The 20039-nt window shown below is 36.0% G+C and overlaps 1 protein-coding gene across 3 annotated transcripts; it reads right to left on the reverse strand.

Annotated features, from left to right (window-relative positions):
• Window positions 1-1382: 1382 nt before the first annotated feature.
• LOC125655358 (uncharacterized) lies at window positions 1383-12155 on the reverse strand. Of its 3 annotated transcripts, none has more exons than XM_048885624.2 (9): window positions 12023-12155; window positions 10695-11085; window positions 7472-7724; window positions 6728-7017; window positions 6121-6267; window positions 5590-5927; window positions 3772-5061; window positions 2740-2971; window positions 1383-2289 (listed from the first exon to the last, which is right to left on the reverse strand). In XM_048885624.2, exons 2-9 carry the CDS (start codon window positions 10899-10901, stop codon window positions 1789-1791), a joined length of 3258 nt encoding a protein of 1085 aa, XP_048741581.2. In that variant the 5' UTR covers window positions 10902-11085; window positions 12023-12155; the 3' UTR covers window positions 1383-1788. The 3 variants fall into 3 exon arrangements, with proteins under 3 accessions (XP_048741581.2, XP_048741582.2, XP_048741580.2); XM_048885625.2 differs by lacking the exon at window positions 12023-12155 and adding an exon at window positions 11816-11832; XM_048885623.2 differs by lacking the exon at window positions 12023-12155 and adding an exon at window positions 11283-11691.
• Window positions 12156-20039: the final 7884 nt, after the last annotated feature.

A 20039-nucleotide genomic window follows, 5' to 3' on the forward strand; every position in this document is an offset into this window, starting at 1 on the left:
AGCCGACATAAATGATTTTGAAAAAAAGGCCTATAAATACCATTTTGTGCAATACCAGCCGGCGACAAAAAACAAACAAACAATTAAACGCAAAACATTTAGGAGAACTGAAATGGATCTGGATTTTTTAAAATTGAAATAGATACATTTTCTGGAACGTTCTAAAGCAGATTTGCTGAAGGTCACCGGTAAATTTGTGAATGAAGGTTGATTTCATTGCATGTGTCTACCGTCACCCGATCACGTGCTGTGTTTAATTATCTTTTTTAAAAAAAAAACTATAAAAAACCCCACATAAAATATTCAATACTAGCGGATCAAACAATTACACTTAAAGAATAATGAAAGACCAAACAAAGGTAAAAATGACATATCTGATTGGTTCATACCCAAGGCGGAAGAATATCTAATATGAATGAAAAATATATCACGTGCAACACATTTAAAAATGATTATGAAATCGTCGTCAGTCGGTTAAGAGGATTTTTGAAGAGATTAAATGAAACATGAAGTGTGACTTAAATTATAGAAAGCCTTTTTTTAAAAAATTTAAATTCATTGTACATATATTTATACTTGAGCATCCTGTAAAATTCCTTTTAAAAACTCACCCAATTTCTTAAAATAATAACCTCCAACTCTTTACAACAATATCAATGTCATCTTATTTTTAAAAGTACTTAATGTTAGTTTATCACGTTGCATTCAGTTTACAGAAAAAAAGTATATCTCCTAATACATTTTTCTCTCTAACGACACCATCCGATATATTCGTAATAAAATTAATCTTGTAATTCAATGTCCTAAAATTGTACATAGTGGTGAAAAAAAAAAAACCCTATAAAATAAATCTACATTTTTTTTTATTCTTCCATTTACAAGATAATATTATTTTTTCCCAACCAAAATCACCCAGTCTTAACGACAAAGAAATCGACATAAAAACAATAGAAAAGTTAATTACGAATCCCTATGTAATTCGTATTGCGAAATCAATTAATTCATTTAAAACCTGCCAATATTAAAATTGGTGAACCCGGAAGAGCAATTGAGCTTAGTACGGGTTCAAACACCACTGGCAATCTTTAGATTAAATATTTTTACTTCTATCGTACTGCAATTTGTCTTCGTGATGCATTCGACTGATTTTCAATAGGCCTACTGTATGTTCAGTAATGGTTAAATACTTGAAAGAGTCCTTGAAACAACCTTTACTTTCATAACTACACTTAAACAGTTCTAATTTCGCATAGCAGCTTGTAATGTTTAAATAACCCCATTTGCACGTGCAGACATCACCAAAATTTGGAATTGTCTCATTGATTGATGCGCTATTGAAATTGATCACCATTAAGTTCAAACGTTATAACGCAAAGCATAGATAATGGACAATATTCATATTTTACTCAAACCAAAAACTACACATTTATATATTATATGACACTTTTATTTCAAGCAAACCCGTCTCCATAAATTGTTCTGTAAATGTGATGTAAACTATTTGATAACATGAATGCCATGTGTTTACATGACGAACACAATCTTGAATTTAAACAGAGCTAACTTATTTCTACGTGAAATGGTAATTTCAATTTTATGGAGATAGCGAATTGAATGTACAATGAAATTAAATTGGACTAGACCATTCTGTTTCCTTTCAAAGTGTTATTAAGATATTGGATTTCCACATTAAACATGCTTCTCTTTACACTTTTAAAACGACGAGATCCTGTACCTTAGTCACCGAATTTTCTTTTCGATATTAAACCACCCCCTTACACAATAGTTTCAGAAAATATCAGTTGAGCTGGACGTTACACGTTTTAGGGCTCTGTGTCGTTTGTCAGTATGGAATTTGCTTCGTCTGAAATTCTGTGTACATGGTTCGCGTTTCAGGTCGCCCACTTTCTCTGCTACCACTTGAATCGTAGGTCTCTTATCCGCGGAGGGATCCATGCACCATAAAATGAGATTTTTAGTCGATTCTGTCATGTTGGCCTCTTGGCATTTTTCTACGACATTGTTCATTCCAATAGGATCCACTTTGCTTGTAAACAAATCCAGAGTCATCATCCTCTGGTTGTCGAAACAGCGATTGCTGAGCAACAACTCGTAAAACAGAAGTCCTAAAGCGTAGATGTCAGCGCATGCAATGTATATTTCACCCCTCAGAACATCCGGTGAGAGGTATACAAAATTACCTACTCCGATGGTTTCCTTATCCATAGGGAAAGTAGCACAGCGGGGGAGGCAGCCTCCCGTTAATCTAACATTTCCATGAAAGTCCACCTGGAAAACAACAGGCAACATATGCTTCAATCAACTTTTCAAAAAATAAAAACTTCCCAAACATACAGCTTTAAATTGGCGTTTTGTTATTTTCACGGTTTCTTGTCTAAATCAATTTCACGCAGTGTTAAATTCATGGATGTTATTTTCTTTCTACGCCTAGATAAATGGTATGGCTAGGTCATATTAACTGCCGTTTTAAGTTCTGATACTTTTGTTCAAAACTGATAATAGCGAAATATTAATTTCAGCTAAAATAAGGCTGTAAATAGTATCACTTTATTGGATATACTTGATACAAGTCACAATCGCTGTATATCATTTCCGCATTCTTTGAAACATTTAATTCATTCGCATACACAAACATGCATTAAGAACAAATATCGTATGCAACTGCATGTAACATGAAATGTTTTGCTGTATATATCGTTTCGAAACATTTTAACATACCGTAATGGTATTTGAACTGAGTTCCATGTGGACGAGCTTTTTACTGTGCAGATATTCTAGCCCCTTTACCACCTCTTCCAGTATTCTCGGAATTTCATTCTTGAGACGGAGGAATGTTGAGTTTGTATAAACTTTCAGACTTTGCATGTGATCCAAGTAAACGAAAGCGGGGATCGGCGAGTCTGAGTGGTGGATCCCTAAGAATTTGGCCACAGATGGGTGATCCAGAAACCTGGAGAAAAGAAAACACGTACATGTACAAGAGCACGGAAGTGAAGTCTTCTTTCTTAAACATACATGTAAAAGTTACTTATATGTTTAGGAATAGAAAATAAATGTATCTTTTTTCACATTTGAACAACAGAATTTATTCAATGAATTGATGGTATTGAACAGTTGGCTTAGTCTATATAAGTATCTCCTTGAAGATCTATGTATTTCAATTTTTGCGTCACATTCTAGAATTCTTCACTCGTAAAGGGACGTCACAAGGTTAAAATGAGGAGCCACCAATTTTAACCAATGTATTGCGCTCGGGACTTGCAATAAAGCACTCAGGGCCGTAAATTAACCTTCAATTTGGAGGAGGCAGGAAATTAGGCGGGGGTCTGGGGGCCGCACAGGCCCCCAGACGCTGAGCACATTTTGTGCACACTGAACACTTTTCGTGCAAAATCCTTGATTCTAGGGCCTTCTAAGATGTTACTTGACTAACTCATTCTAAAAGAAAGATTTGGAATGCTTTTTAAGGGAGGTATCATGTTCTTAGTTATTGGAAACAACAAATTCTAATGAACTTTATATTTTAATTTTTTTTGGCTCAAAAGTTGGAGGAGGCAGCTGCCTCCTCCGCCTCCATGTAATTTACGGCCCTGGCACTGAGGTTTATTCATCGTGTCAACACCAACTATGACAACGGACCTACGTGTTTTACGTCATATATGAAAGACTAGTGACTTTCACTTTTAATGACTGGTGTTGAACGAAGGAAGAATGTTGTCATTATATGCACAACAATCATTAAGTACTTACCGTAATTTTGTAACTTCTGCAAAAGTTTCTGAAATTCCAGACAAAGGTAGATATACTTTAATGAGAATGGCTTCATCACCTTTCTCACTTTCGTCGTATAAACTTGCACTTTGAAGAGCAGTCCAAATCCCTCGTGGTATACGCCTGTCATTTTGGGAACTGTTCGAACAACGCAGAATGATGTCGGAGCAGCGGAATTCACCGGAGTCTGCGTACTCGTTAAAGTCATCTCGGAGACGAATCTCTCGTCCCATGAAATCATCAACATAAATATGTCCCGTTCCGTACTCCATCAGATGATGTTTCAGCGTTTCCATGCCTTCCATCATCTGTTCGTACGACTCGCGAGATTCAGTAGTATTTATACGACAAAACGAAATGTGGTCTAGCAACTCTTCATTTGCTTTAATCATAGCAGGAATGCTCTTCTCTATGACTTCTAGCAATTCTCGCGGACGTTCCATTATTTCGGAAACAAACTTCAAGAGTTGACTTTCATCACCCTTTTCAGGTTGCAAAAATCGATGAAGAAACTTCTCCGAAACATTTTTGGCAACATTGAGTGGATCATTCATAAACTTCTCCATTTTTTTGTTCCATTTGGCCATTTCATATGTTTCGTATATACGAGAATGCCGGAGCTTATTTGATAATGTATCGAAAGGGTGCAAAAATCTGCTCACCAGCTTGACTGGTAATGGGGCAGCATGCAAAACGTCGAAATCATAATCGCCACATCGGCCTATTTTGATTTGAAGCAGAGATGACTTTCGCCTGGCGGTGAGGTCATATTCTTCCGAGGACACACTGTCGGAATCAGAATGCAACTCTCCTTCTATTGAGACTAAATCACTTTGTAAGATATGAAGTTCTGCTTTGATTTCATTGAAAATTTCTCTTTCCACTGCCTGACATTTTTTAGTATCTTCCTCCCACTTTGTAAATTCTTCGGTGATTCTAATCAAAAGCGTTTCATGCAGGGTTTTCTGGACATCGGGCCACATATCATCCTTTGTTATCGAAGTTAAATCCTGTTGTATCCAATGAACGAGCCGGAAATGTGTGGCCGGTTGTTTCAAAACATCTTGGAATAACTGACAGATTTCTTTAACGCTTGTGTCTATGTGTGCCTTCTGGTCGTTTAGGACTTCCTCTGACTTCAGCCGTAAACTCTGAAGTTTTTCATGAACGTGTTTCATTTTGGTTTTTAAATGCTGCTCTGTATCGTCCACGGACTTGACGATAGTTTTCAGGTGATGGACACTTCGAAATAGGACTGTTTCCATCCATCTAGAAGCAAAGATTATGTGCATCATATACCACTGAGCATGTTACATATTGTGAATCATTCATTGAACATTCTTTTATTTTGTGACGCGTACATAATGCAAAGTTAAAATCTTTTGAAGGGGAATAACATGCCAGAGAAATTTCATATGGATGACAAGTGGAGGATATGTACAGTAATATTTATGAAATTGAAAACGTTCAAATTGACTTTATCTAGTCAAAAATGCAGTTTTAGTAGAAAGTAATCTGAATAAAAGATGAAACCCCTCGTGGACTCGAACCCACGACCTACAGATCAGCAGTTGACACGTTAACAGACTAAGCTACCCAGCTAGGCAATCAAATTTAAAAGGAATATACATGTACAAATATTACTGATATTCATATTTTCATTCAAGTCTTAAAAGTAAGACAGCCATTACAACGATGTACTGTATCTCCCTAAGTTCATTTCACCAAATATTGTATTTTTGATAATTGTGAATCTTAGATGTAAGCTATGGACTCGGCTGTACGATAAATACTTACTTGTATGTAGACTTTATTCTTTTGTCTGTTGCTTTGGCCACCAACTCCTTCAAACCCTCCAAGAAAAGTCTATAATCTTTGGTAATGTAGTCTTTGTCAACAGACAGTTCTTCTTTGGCACGCTTAGTTGAAAACCGGATCACACCGGATCTAACCAGTCCAGGCCAGTAGTTCTCCAACTTCCGAACCGCATATTCGTACACGTGTTCCTGTTCGTCCTTCTTGACATTGTCCCACAAGTTACACACAAATATTGCACATTTGGGGTCAAACAATGTTCCAGTATCGTCTGACTTCTTTTTTTGCTTGTCAATAATCACTTTTAGAAGATTCCCTAGCTGTTAAAAATAACAATACACAATGTATGCACAAATTCATCTTTCTTATCAAAATCAAACCATTCTCGAGTTTTATTTTATCTTCAAATATTCAAAGTTCTTAAAATTATTCAAAATTATTTAAAATACAATCAGTTATATCTATTCATGATACATGTAACTTTCAGGATGGAATATATAATATAGTACGTACTCTATCTTCATCAACACCGCCGGCATTGTCGGATTTTATGACGTAGATAAACCCCATGATATGGTTTTCTGAGACAAAATGTGTAATAACGGAATCCATGGCAGAATTCTCACCGATTCCTGGAGAGTCCACTAGTACAACTCCGCTCTGAATTAGATAATGAATCAGGTAAGATAAAGTATCATGGATTTATATCATATAACGTATAATTGATTCATCATATAATCATTGATTTATATCATATAAAGTATCACTGATTCATCATATAATCATTGATTTATATCATATAAAGTATCACGGGTTCATCATATAATCATTGATTTATATCATATAAAGTATCACTGATTCATCATATAATCATTGATTTATATCATATAAAGTATCATGGGTTCATATTATACAACGTATCATTGACTAATGAATATCATACATTGTATATATCAGAAACATCACGTAAAACTAGACATTTTGATGTCTTATCTTTAGAATGAAAATCAAAGAAAGAAAAACGTTAACAGTTTAATTTGGAATAAATAATTTCATCAAATGTTCGATCTTTAACCGTGCAACGTTTAATCAGTGTACCCGGGAGCGACTTGGAATATACCTTCAATATTTCCATCGGAAGAGACAGTTGAACCTCGCTAATCCTAGAGACACTCTCTCTCCTGTTTACATCGGTCACAAATATTCTATCCCACAATTTATCTTTCATTTCTCCTTGATGTATATTCTCTATTTCCTCCGTGTCTCCATTCATGTGAACGATTCGTGCTCGGCGGTTCACTCCGTACGATATTTTCGTAATAACAGATGTGCAAGGGTTGTGATGGACCGGCAAAATATCCTCCCCAAAGAGAAGATTGAGGAAGCTAGATTTGCCAGCAGAGGTCTCACCTTCAGGAGAAAGGATGAACATTAAGTACATATATGTTTCTTTGTATGAATATGATGGATATTCCCAATCATAGATACTTTTTATGTCTTCAACAACCTTTAAACACTAAGTTCGCTTTTTGACTTTAAGAAATTTCTGAATGTAAAGTAAAACACGCTAATACATGTAGCAAAGTGCTGGGGACGAACATAATTGATTCGTTATAAACGTAATTCGTTACTTCTTATAAGTTCAAAAATATTTTTTTAACTACAGAGAAATAAAAATCACTTCGCTTTATGCGTGGATTCATTATAAACGTGTTCGCTGTATCCATGTTTTACTGTATTCTGATTTAGTGATATACTCCATCAACATAGGTCTGCTCATGGAATTGAATACAGAAGATATACATAGATAGTGTCTGAAAATACACTGTTGGACAATAGAGTGCTATTGGATAAACATTCTAACCTGAAACAACGATCATGCAGTCCCCAGTTTTCACTTGTGAGATCCGTTGGTTAAAGTCTATTTCGAAATTCTTCGTCGCCCCTTCAGTGATTAATAATTCCTCCAGGGCCGCGCTCCCTCTTTTCCGTTCCACATTAGGTACCTCCTGCACATCAAACATCCGGAGTGTGTCCTGAATTGTTTTTAACAGTTCCACTATCTTCTGCCGCTTCCTCACGTCCTCCCTGGCAAACTCCATCAGTTTTTCTATGGTCTAGATTAAAACAAGTCAGACACATTATGAGTGACATTCTTTTCCCGGCGTAAAAATTGTGAATATATGTACCAGGGACACTCCGGGATCCGTGACCGATCATTTATAACGTAACCTCCAGTGTGTGTATTTTTTAGGTGGGTTGGTAGGGGTGCACAGGTGCTGGCGTGAGAGGGCCGTTGAAGCAGCAGGATGCTGGGGTCCCCGGCAAAAATCCACGTATTATAAGACCAATCTCTAGACATTGCAAACTTTCGTTTTCAACTTGTCAACTAGCATTTACATCTACTATATTTACAAATACCTGGACTTTAACCACCCTTGCTAGTAGTATAGTAAAATTAAGATTAAATGCATGTTTTGAAAGGTTTTCTGGTTTGTTGTTTTTAAAATTCAGCTTAATTTTTTTCAAAATGACAATGCTTAATATGTACAGGTACGCACGGCCACGTACTCTGGTTCATAATGCTATCATGATTGATTGTATATTGTTTAACGTCCCACTCGAGAATATTTCACTCATTTTGGAGACGTCACCATTGTCGGTGAAGGGGTGCAAAATTTAGGCCTATGTTCGGCGCTTCTGACCATTAAGCAGGGAGGGATCTTTATCGTGCCACACCTTGTGCGACACGGGACTTCGGCTTTTGCGGTCCCATCCGAAGGACCGCCCCATTTAGTCGCCTCCTACGACAAGCACGGGGTACTGAGGACCTGTTCTAACCAGGATCCCCACGGTTAAATTGTAATTAAGGTTACATTGAGGTATTGAATTAAATGTATTAATGGAACTTATCAGAGTTAAATTCAAGCAATGAATGACTTTAATTTGATTTAAACAATTGTGGACCACTACTATTCAATGTACAGAGAACAGATATATGTTGTCAATACGTGTTCTTTACAGCTGTATCAAAATTGATAAAAACAACCGATCGCATAAATCACGTGACCTGTAGGATGATTTTAAACAGGATATGCAAAACTTCTATAGAATTTGGAAAAGGTGAGATAATCCGTGGGTGTCCGTCAGAATGGATCCGCTCACATACTCGCTTGTACAACAAACTATGTGAGCGGATCAAAGGATTTTATTTTTAAAAACTGTCAAATTTCTAATAGATGCACATAGAGGGATTTATAAAATAATATAAACGTAATCATCACTTTGTGTCACGTGATGTGTTTAACGACCAAAATTTCTCCACTGCGAAATTATCCAAACCAGAATATGGATGTATTCGTGCAACCATCTTCAACGTCAGAAAGCCAAAAACAGAACACGGACAGATTACGTGCAACCATCTTCAACATTAGAAAGCCAACATCAGAACAGGGACAGATTACGTGCATAGAACCTTCAACATCAGAAGGATTGGATTTAACCCTGGAGTTAACGAGGACATTTTTTAAATGAATTCCTATCTAAGTCGTTAAAATCTCCCCAACTCCATTAAAATGTCTGTCGGGTGAATGGCGTTATAATGAATCAAACTGAGAAAGATTTCTTTATTATTCAAATGTAGTTGCCTTTAAAGTTCATCATGTACTCAGAAATAATATGGTGGTGCACAGAGGGGGTTTAAACCTCCACAATGACAATACTCAATACAATGGACTTGTTCAAGATCACCAATTGTCAGAAGGTTCGGAACTGTCGGTGAAGTTAGGGTATTCAAGATAAAGTGTATGACAATGTTGACTAAAGCAGGATCTGACACAATCACAATAAGTATTGAAGTCCATCGCCTTAAAACGATTAAATCCTTGTAAATCCTTAACAAAAGTCTAAAAATATACACATAGTATTTACTTTATTACACTCGCATGCGCATTCTATACAGAATAATATTTGAAAACTACAGTGTTATGGTTGATCTAGAATTTTATAAAATGGACCGAAAGCTCAATTGTATGGCCAAAGAATTAGAATATGTCAAATGTATGTCACATTTGATATTTAGATTATGTGTAATATTGTATTCACGGTGTACGGTGGAACAACAGCCGATAGCAAACATATACATGTACCGTGTAGAGCTTTATGTGATACTCCTATTTATAAATAAAATTAAATATTCATGATTATCGTAAGAGATTATGAACAGACAATATTTGTGTAGCAGGTAACACTGTCCCCTGGCGTTAGAAATTGTTAGACTTGAAATAACGAGGAAGGGTGCGCTTTAGGTTGTTTGGATCGTCTTATTCAGAATTTCCTGTCGCTAAGGATGAACACAAATATTTCCTCGTTAAATATTTAATGTTTACTTTAAATACACGGTTTTAAATTATCGGACAGGATCTACACATACAACATTTTGATGTGCAGTAATTTGAAATTCAATCCAAAATCCATAGAAGCTTCAGGCCGTGTTAACGCCGATGGCGATGCTGTTTACACTCGTATGTTTTCTATGGACACACGTAAGATGATGCCCTTGTTCTTTGAGGTCTTAGTTAAGATTTGGAAATACATGAGGGTATGAACTGAGACGTTTCTCCTCGGCATGCTCCAGGAAATTAGCGCTTCATGAAAGTACGCCGGCGTGAAGTGTTGCCGTTCATAATCTAGCTTACTTCCAAAAATGAAAGTTATTGTTTTATATTTACATTCTACTTTCATTTCTGCCGGAATTTCCAGCTGTTGAAATAGACATACTATATTTTTCAAGAGTCATACGCGCATTGTTCACAATAGCAACACATTCATAAGAAAAAGGTTATCATTACAATTTGTAAAGATACCAAAGGCAAAAACATTGGAAATGTAATCATTCTGAATTAAACGGAAAAACCACACGCATATCTTTATGAATATTTTACAAAATACAAGTGCTTGAGCAATCTGTAATTGGTGAACTGCATAATTACATATAGGATAGGTGTTATAACGGGTATTTCAATTTGTCGACTAATATATTCTTCGAACTAACCCCACCCCCACTGGTTTTCACTGGGTTTCCTCACCTGAGTTTTGTAGTTGCCCTTTTCCTTTTCTATATGCATGATCAGCCTCTGTTTGATGCTGTCCAAATCACCCAGTCCCCCCAGATTCACGTCCAGCACGTCGGCAATGTCGAAGGCGTCGTCGATGTCATCGCAGACTTCCACATCGTCTACCGTGTAGTGCAAGGTGTCCTCGCGCACCGTCATGACATAGTCCTTTCTAGACATTTTGTCCTTTTTTATATTTTGTTCTCCTGTCCTCAACTACATTACATACATGTAACACTCTCTCGTTTTGAACACAGGTTTCCGGCAATTCAAAGCGGTAAATCCCGGCACATAACACGTGTTTCCTTGTCTCGCGTACGAATATCTGTTTTTATACACTCTTTGATGCCTTCTTTGCTTCGATCTGGAAAAAAGAGAAAGAACCAAAAATTGTCTTCGTAAAGTCAGACAATGTAAATAGCGGCAAGACTGTTGATTTTTTAAAAGTTGAACAAATATCAAGGTGCTCTCGTCTCTAGCTACTGCTCAAGTTCCGCCCCAATAATTATCTGCAATATGACAAAAGGATTCATCCCTGTTTTACCCAAGGTATATAAATACCTGAAATGGTTTCGTGTCGGGTGACGGGCTTTGGTGCCTTCGTGTGCTTTACTGATTCCGTAAAGCAGAATATGCCATAGGATTCAAAACAGTACTAGGTTAAAATAGTAAAAGTAATGAAAAGATTACGTAAAACGGAATTCCAAAGAAAAGTTTGCATGGGAAGAATCTATTTATAGATCTATATAAAGAAAAGAACTTCCGTCAGGACGATACATGTACAAGCCACCGTAAGTTATCGATAAGGAGGACCTTTTTAAAAAGAAAAAAAAGAAAAGAAATGCTGTCAATTACATACTTAGGGCTTTCAGTAATTAGTTAAAAGTCTCATTAGAATATTAATAAACCCCCAAAATTCAAACTGTGTAATATTTAGTTAAAGGCACCACTGCAAGGTCTCCGCTTTCATTTCCTGAATGATTTCTTTGACCGAATTGTATACATCTCAATACAAGCGTAAAGTGCGATAAGTAATTACAGCATAGGGCACATAATCAAAAAGAAAATTAGATATAACCTGGGTATATACTCACTGTCCTATGATAGGGAACAGGGAGCCATTTTCTGTTCCCAATGTTAGACGTGACTTTTCAGAAAATACAGACCCAACTTTGAAATTGCACAGAATCACATAGCGAATTCATCATGAATCAAACTAGTTTCTCTAAATGTTAGATTTGTAACGAATAAAACGGTGTGTGTTTAGAAAAGACCCATAATAACTAAATACATATACTTACAATTGATTCTTTCAGATGTGCCAGAATGTACGGTACAGAAAAAAAATCGTTTGTCGGTCAGGGTATTCAAGCTCGTCGATTAGTTTGATTAGTTGTTTGAGGAACGTTGCTGGCTATCTTGTAGATCTAAAACTGTTTGGTGATTCACGATCTAGAATCGCCAGAAGGGTGTTAATTAATAACTGTAGCGAGGGATGATTGGCAGATTTGTCGTGATCTGATTTGAAAATTATTTACTGAGCAGGGACATGGTCACGAGTAGGTGTAAAACACGGCAAAGGTGATGAATGTTTCACATTTATTAAGGGTTTCTATCTTGATTTTACAAGAATAGTATTACATGATGTACGTAGATGCTCAAAAGTGTGTATCAATGGTTTCTAAAACGGATAAATAATAATACTAAAAATGTACAAAAGGAATGATTGGTTTTTGATTCTTTTTTTTTTTTACATCTTTTTTTCCTCAGTTAAGAAGAATTGATTTATTGTAAGTATTAAAGCATATAAGTATATACTAGTATACAAATTCCTGTTCGTCCTGTTCATAAGTGTACAAAAGTAAAATTACCCCGATCACGCAGGGTATACTATTCGGGATTTCCCATAATGGGAGATTTAGTGCCGTCTGTTTGATACGAAGCCATGCGGTTTTGGGTTACTATGACATCACGAAATCGGACACCTTTAAATAATATCCTTATTATCTACCAAATTCATCTGTATCCGATGTGAAGGGTCCTTAAATTAAATGTTTCTGTGAATATAAAATCGGCACATCGTTTAAAAATAATTTGAAATTCTTCATCTGTGACTGGAGTTGTGTAACGTCCCATTCCAGAATTTTTTGTTTTAATTAAGGTCGGCAACAGCTGTAGATGAAGCGCCGAAGTGAGGTATTCATGGTTGTGAGGTTTCTTTATCATGTCAACGTTCCCCGAAAGTGCAAAATAAAAGCTTTCCTATAGCAATAAATAAGTAAATTAAACGTCTTCCGAAAGTAAAATTAAATGTGAAAAAATCTCACTCATTTCTAAATCATTTTTAAAAAGTTAAGATTAAACCAAAATTTCATTATACATGTTCATTTTGTACTTTTGAATTTCCCGATTGAAATTAGAAATTCTAGAATATTCTTCATCTAAGTCCCGTGGTTTAAATTACCGCTTGTCATGAGCATCGTTTTTATCCATGACTAATACACATACAATTAATACACAGAATTAAAGTGAATCACGTTGCAAGAATAAAGACCATTTTTAAATGAACCCTGATTGTGTATAATATACTAATAACAAAAACTCGTTTAAATGATAAAGTGTGTCCTAAATATGATACATTCTTTACAATGGGATGACAAAGGATATTTCCGTAACTTACCAACAACAATGGAAATTAATATAAATTACATATCTAGGGCGATCTTTTATTCAGTTTCTTGTGAGCTACGGCGAAAAGAACCGGAATAGACGCTGTTACAACTCCCCCATTATTCAATGTCGCATAGTAAGACCAAATGTACAACTATGTTTCAATAAAACTGTAATTATTATTTATTTTATTTATTTTTTTTTTTACAGTTTTGATATTCAGATAACCATTCTAAATCATGATAGTTCTTTCGTATATTCATGGATCCAAAGCTGGTAAAAATAAAAAATAAAAATAGCGCGCACTCCAGTGGGACATCAGATTAATATTCTACACAATATTTCACTCAACATAAGAAGGGACGGACGAAGGCAATGTCTGTTTTAATTCTTCAAAACGACAAAGTCAAGGGTACTGAAGACCTTTTCTAACCCGGATCTATGGAGGTGGACGAGTTTGAAAGCTTTAAGTTTGAAAGTTAAATTACTCTTTAGATGTTATGATACAGTTATATCAAACATAAATATGTTCAATTTTACGATTTATATAATTTCCGGAAGTGACGTTGTTCATGGCCATCAGGATAAACATACATAGGGATGACACGAAAAGTGGTCGCGAAGAACTGATGAATATTCCTAGTTGTATGCATCAAAGGGGATTGTTTCTATGGTGGGTTGAAATTACTGGGTTAGAAAGAAATTTAGGGTGGGTGACGATGAAAACAGAATTTTAGAGCTATTTTGAATCGGAGTTTTGAGTAAAAATTCGTTTCATTTTGGGGGTGTTTTTATTAGATGGTGGTATGGTATTGACCCCTATTATTATAATTACTGACCTATGATATATGACATCTTGCAGGTCAATTTCTCCCTTTTTGTACCCCAGGATACATGTACTAGATAGTTTGCGATGACAATTTATTAATGCAAGGTGAAGATAACGAACAGTGATCAATCTCATAACTCCTATAAACAATACAAAATAGATAGTTGGGTAAACACGGACCCCTGGACACACCAGAGGTGGGATCAGGTGCCTAGGAGGAGTAAGCATCCCCTGTTGACCGGCCACACCCGCCGTGAGCCCTATATCCTGATCAGGTAAACGAAGTTATCCACAGTCAAAATCAGTGTGCCACGAATGGTCTAACAATCGGTATGAAACACGTCAGACAGCATTTGACCTAATGATAAGTTGTATTGACGAACTAGATCGTTATAACGACCATAGAATTTGCGAAATGCTGACTTCAATCGAGACTGTTGAAACCCCTGTACCATCAACTTGTTTGTCAGTAGCTTACCTCGATTTAAAAACTGACTATACACAGAACAAGCTCTTGCATATCGCATCAGTTGAGATATATAAACACCATATGCAGGTGATAATGGAATATTGCTACATAAATATGGGAAGTTGACGATGGAGAAGCTGAAATTAGGAAACGGGTCAAACCTAAGTGGTAAATATAGGTAGTGATTACTACTTCAACAAACGCTCGGCATCTAGAAGTAAGAATCCGAGTCTTTCGGATATAACCTTAGAAACGGAGGTCCAGTGTCGCGGCAGGCGATGACACGTTAATGGACCCTCATTGCTACGACATAAGTGGTACTTCATCTACAGCTCGTGACGTCTCCATATGAGTAAAACATTCTCGACAAGACGTAAAACAAACAAACAAAACCATACCAATTGTTACGCCGTTCTTCACCAACTGATTTTAGCTACGGATTACTTCGTTTACTTGATCAAGTTATAAAGGTGACGGCAGGTGGAGCCAGTCAATGTTTCCACTTCTGGTGTTTCTAGGGGTCCGTGTTTGCCCTACTCTCATTTTTATGGGAGTTATGAGATTGATCAATGTTCGTTATCTTCACTTGTTCATTCTGTCGTGTAAAATTTTGTGAGATGAGATTTTGTGCTTCATTTGCTATTTGTAAGTGGCTCGAGAGAATTATATTAACTTATAATCTAAAATGTATGGTGAAGAACGGTTCCAAAAATTGAATGGTTGATGTATAGGTGGCGTTCTCGTCGTATTCCTACGCAGATGGATGAAAGCATCCATTGTCCGACTAAATTTAGGTCATGTGCACATGTATAAACTCATATTGATATAGTGTGATTATTGAGCTTAATTGGTGATTAAATTATTCATTCGTGCACTTGAGACCTACCCAGTGCACTCTTCGCCGACATTGGGTCATGCATCACAAATTGCAGTCTGATTAAAATCAGACCCTCACTAGCTCTTTTATAAACAGGTTTGAATTCATTCAGACTGCACACGTTGTTGGTATGTTGCATTGCTTGCGGGAGCGGCTCTTTCGTAAACCCCATAAGAGCACTATTCCATGTCAAATACGTCATATCCTGTTTGTACATGTATATATAATGTGATACTACAATATCTGTGATAATGTATATAGCAGTGCGCAAGGAAAAGGAAATAACAATGGGGGAAACTCGAGGAACGGTCAGTCATGATATGTGGCGGATCCAGAAAATTTTGGGTTGCGATCCAAGTTTGTACCTTTTCTATCCCCCCACCCCCAGTAGGGATGAGGGTGCCGAAAACCTCAAAATGGTGAAAACAATTATGACCATTTAAGAATATTCTAACTAAGGAGGGGGTGGTGGTGGTGGTTCCCTCTTAATCCGTCACTGCAAGATCGACTAATTCAGTCGAAGTCTTTTATTACATGTATCAACCATGGTGATTCTATAGCTTTGTTTTCCGTTAATTGATGTATGTGCTAATTTCATTTCGGATATGTTTTGTGCATGCAAATATCTAGTGCACTGCAAAAAGTAAGTTGTACTAGGGGTGAGGTGGGTGGGGTGGGACGGATGGGTTAGTTATACTAGGGGTGAGGTGGGTGGGGTGGGATGGATGGGTTAGTTGTACTAGGGGTGAGGTGGGAGGGGTGGGACGGATGGGTTAGTTGTATTAGGGGTGAGGTGGGTGGGGTGGGACGGATGGGTTGGTGGTATAAAACTAAAAACAATAAAATCATGACTTCGTTGATTACACAGCAATACACCATGTTCTAACTACTGTTTTATTATCCATGACATAAACAAACTTGACATTTATACAGGATTGCATGTTCAGTGGGAAGGTCAATGTTTCCATCGAGAAATATATACAATGAAGCATTACATGTCTCTCATTGCCACAACAGGGAAATGTAAATATTGAATATCAACGAAATGACAATAGCCAATTCTCATTGACACAACAGGGAAATGTAAATATTGAATATCAACGAGATGACAATAGCCAGTTCAACGAATATGATTATTTACAATGCAAAACTTTCTTGAAATGTATTTGTATTTGTTATTTACTATTTTGTATAAAAAGTTATATTAACATGACTAATTTAGTGAGTATTTACAACACATGCACTGTAAGGGTGTAAGAGACACATATACCATGAATATAAACACCTTTTTTGTGAGTAAATGTTTGTTTATTAGTATTTATCGGGTTAGGGTTTTTACAAACCCTTAATGTGCGCAATATTCAACCTAAATAATTGGGAATTTGTTGGTATGCGTAAATGTAATATGATAAAAGACCATTAAACACACAATGAAATATACACATCATCAATCATGTGGCGGATTATGAATTGTAAAAAAATTCTGAAATATTAAACACAGTAACCCCATTCTGTTCTCGTTAGGGGGACGGTTGACGTCGGGATACAGGTATCGACATCAGATGGGAACCCGTCCTCTGGTAACGACAAGCTCAGACTGGGATTAAATGGGATTAACTTGTCTTAGGGGAATAGATGCATTAGACACCTGTAAATACATATATGTGTATTGTAATCCTTTATGAAGATTTGATTCCAATTTGTTTATAGCACTTTTGAGATAGCTCAAATGTATAGCAATTAGTATTGCGGTTATTCATGTATAACGATTACATGTAGTATTGCGATTATTCATGTATAACGATTACATGCAGTATTGTGGTTATTCATGTGTAACGATTACATGTAGTATTGCGGTTATTCATGTATAACGATTACATGCAGTATTGCGATTATTCATGTGTAACGATTACATGTAGTATTGCGGTTATTCATGTATAACGATTACATGCAGTATTGCGATTATTCATGTATAACGATTACATGCAGTATTGCGGTTATTCATGTATAACGATTACATGCAGTATTGCGGTTATTCATGCTCTGGTGAAGCTGTGTGATACTTTGGTAGTTTTAGTTACTTTGTATGAAATGAAATTGAAATTGCTCTTTAGAATGATTTTTTTTACCCATTCGTTTGGCTATTTCGCAGATGAAGACAAAGCTTCACCATATTCTGTTTAGTAAGGTGAGAGGTCTAAAAATAACCAAGGTCACGTGCTAGTAGTATAGTATATCTATGATAACGTTTGTGTTCATGTCAGACTACCACAACACCGACACTGATCGGTCAAATGAATACATCAGAGTTTACGGGCAATTATTGTAATTTAATCGTCGCCTTTCTTGCTATTTTTGTTTTTTACCATAAACTCAGAGCAATTATCACTGGGTTTTTACGTGTTCTATTGTAGTTATCATATGAATTAAATTTTAACATGAATCAAACAGTTCGTGCGACATTTTACCACTTTAAGAAATATTTGGTAAAATAGAAAAGGAGTAAATGTATCCATAATGGTTTGTTCGTGTTACTCTTCGAAAAACCTTTTAAACTATGACGACTGTTCTAGGGTATATTCAATAAGATCTTTTTAACTTCTTGCATCTCGTGTAACTTTCATTGGTCAATCTGCAGTTTTCTATCCAATCAGCATATGAATATGGAAAAGTGGACGCAAATTTTCAGAAAAGCCTCCTCTTATTAGACAAACATGTATATTTTGTAGGTGGGCGTGGCGCTTTTGTAGTAAGTGGGTGTGGCGATTGCAACGCCATCCTTTGCGACTTTCTGTTTTTCATTCATCTGTATTAGTTTAAGTTGATTGGTTAAAGTTTTGAATTACATTTGAAATTCATATTACAATTGTACACGGGGGAGGTTGTGTAAAAGGATGACTTTGTCAACAATCTCTTATTATTTATTGCCAATTCACTTGGTCTCCTTGGCAACAAGATACAATAACAAGCATATGATGATGGTATTTCAATTTTCAGCTATATCACGAAGAATTACTAGCAATTAGGCTTACTCTCAAATACATATAATTTCTTATGAATCAAACGGGTTTTTTTCCGGATATTCTGCACTTTTTACCAAAATATAGAAACCAAATACATCTGTATAGTCAAACATCGATAAGTCAAAAATATATTCCAAAAGAAGAATATAAATTGAGTTATCAAATATGACAAATAACGTTAATATCTGAGTCAGGATTTAATTGAATGCATACATCCAATGTTTACTTGAGATTGTAGATTGATTTTCACCCCCAAACCCACCCCCAAGTAGGAATAAATGAATAAAATTAAATAAATGGGAGAGAAAAAGCTCAACTCAAATCTTTATATATTATATTTAATTCACTTACATTATCAGTCATTTTTCATTCATGGTCTATGAAATTATTTTGACATTTTCCCAAAACCATCAAAAAGAAAGGTGCAAACAGATAAAATAAATATTCATTGGACACTTTTTTCTTACTGTGATTATCATAAAAACATTTTGAATCACTAAACGCCGAGATGAATAATGAATTTAAGTTTTAAATTATTTGTTGAATATTTCATAAAATCTTAAAATATACAATCTGACGGAGTTTTCCTTTGATATATCAACTCCACACAGAAAAAGTTTCTTCAGAGTTCCATGGCAACGCATTGCGTACACATGCTTCAATGAAAAGAAAAAGGAAAAAAAATGAGATATGTTCAGACTACAGTAAGGAGTACCTATGAAGTGAAGAACACTGCATTCTATTTTTAGATATGAAACCCCTTTTTTCCAAGAAAGATGAAATACAATACAATCCAAACTTCAAGGATGTCTATGGGTATTACAGTACACCAGTACTGCATCACGGCTAGATCATTAATGTGTGGGAGTGGGAATGCAGCTATGTAAGGCGACACCTACCGGCAACCCTTGATTAACCATCTGTATCGGTATTTCCGATCGCAGCAACAAGGAAGAACACATATATATGTCGTCTAAAAAAGGTTATCGTAATTTTTATGTTAGAATGCAAATCCGCTCTATTTCGGGAAAGTCCTTTCATGAATTAGTTTGGATGTATTTTCTTTATTACAAGTAAATTTCTTGCCTTCTCTCACGACTTGAATTAAAAATAAAGCACGGTGACCTAATACCTAGCTCAAGTGTGAATCTTATATGCAATGCCCAATATTTCTGAAACATCAGAATGCTATCATGATCCCCACCCCCAAAAACAAAATATTCTGTCAAATGCCGAAATCGAAGCTGTTGCCCCAGTATAAGCCGAGTTTACAGGGAACATATTATATTGATTGAAGCTGTTGTCCCAGTATAAGGCGAGTTTACAGGGAACATATTATATTGATTGAAGCTGTTGCCCCAGTATAAGCTGAGTTTACAGGGAACATATTATATTGATTGAAGCTGTTGCCCCAGTATAAGCCGAGTTTACAGGGAACATATTATATTGA

This window comes from Ostrea edulis, chromosome 7, assembly GCF_947568905.1.
Source record: "Ostrea edulis chromosome 7, xbOstEdul1.1, whole genome shotgun sequence".
NCBI lineage: Eukaryota > Metazoa > Mollusca > Bivalvia > Ostreida > Ostreidae > Ostrea > Ostrea edulis.

Bases quoted from the DNA above. Each gene is read 5' to 3' on its own strand.
- LOC125655358 (XM_048885624.2), bottom strand. From the start codon at position 10,901: ATGTCTAGAAAGGACTATGTCATGACGGTGCGCGAGGACACCTTGCAC. The intron at 7,018-7,471 runs GTTAGAATGTTT...TTTCTCCTGAAG, and splicing joins CTGCATGATCGTTGTTTCAG to GTGAGACCTCTGCTGGCAAA. The intron at 2,290-2,739 runs GTATGTTAAAAT...GTTGTTTTCCAG, and splicing joins TCAGTTCAAATACCATTACG to GTGGACTTTCATGGAAATGT.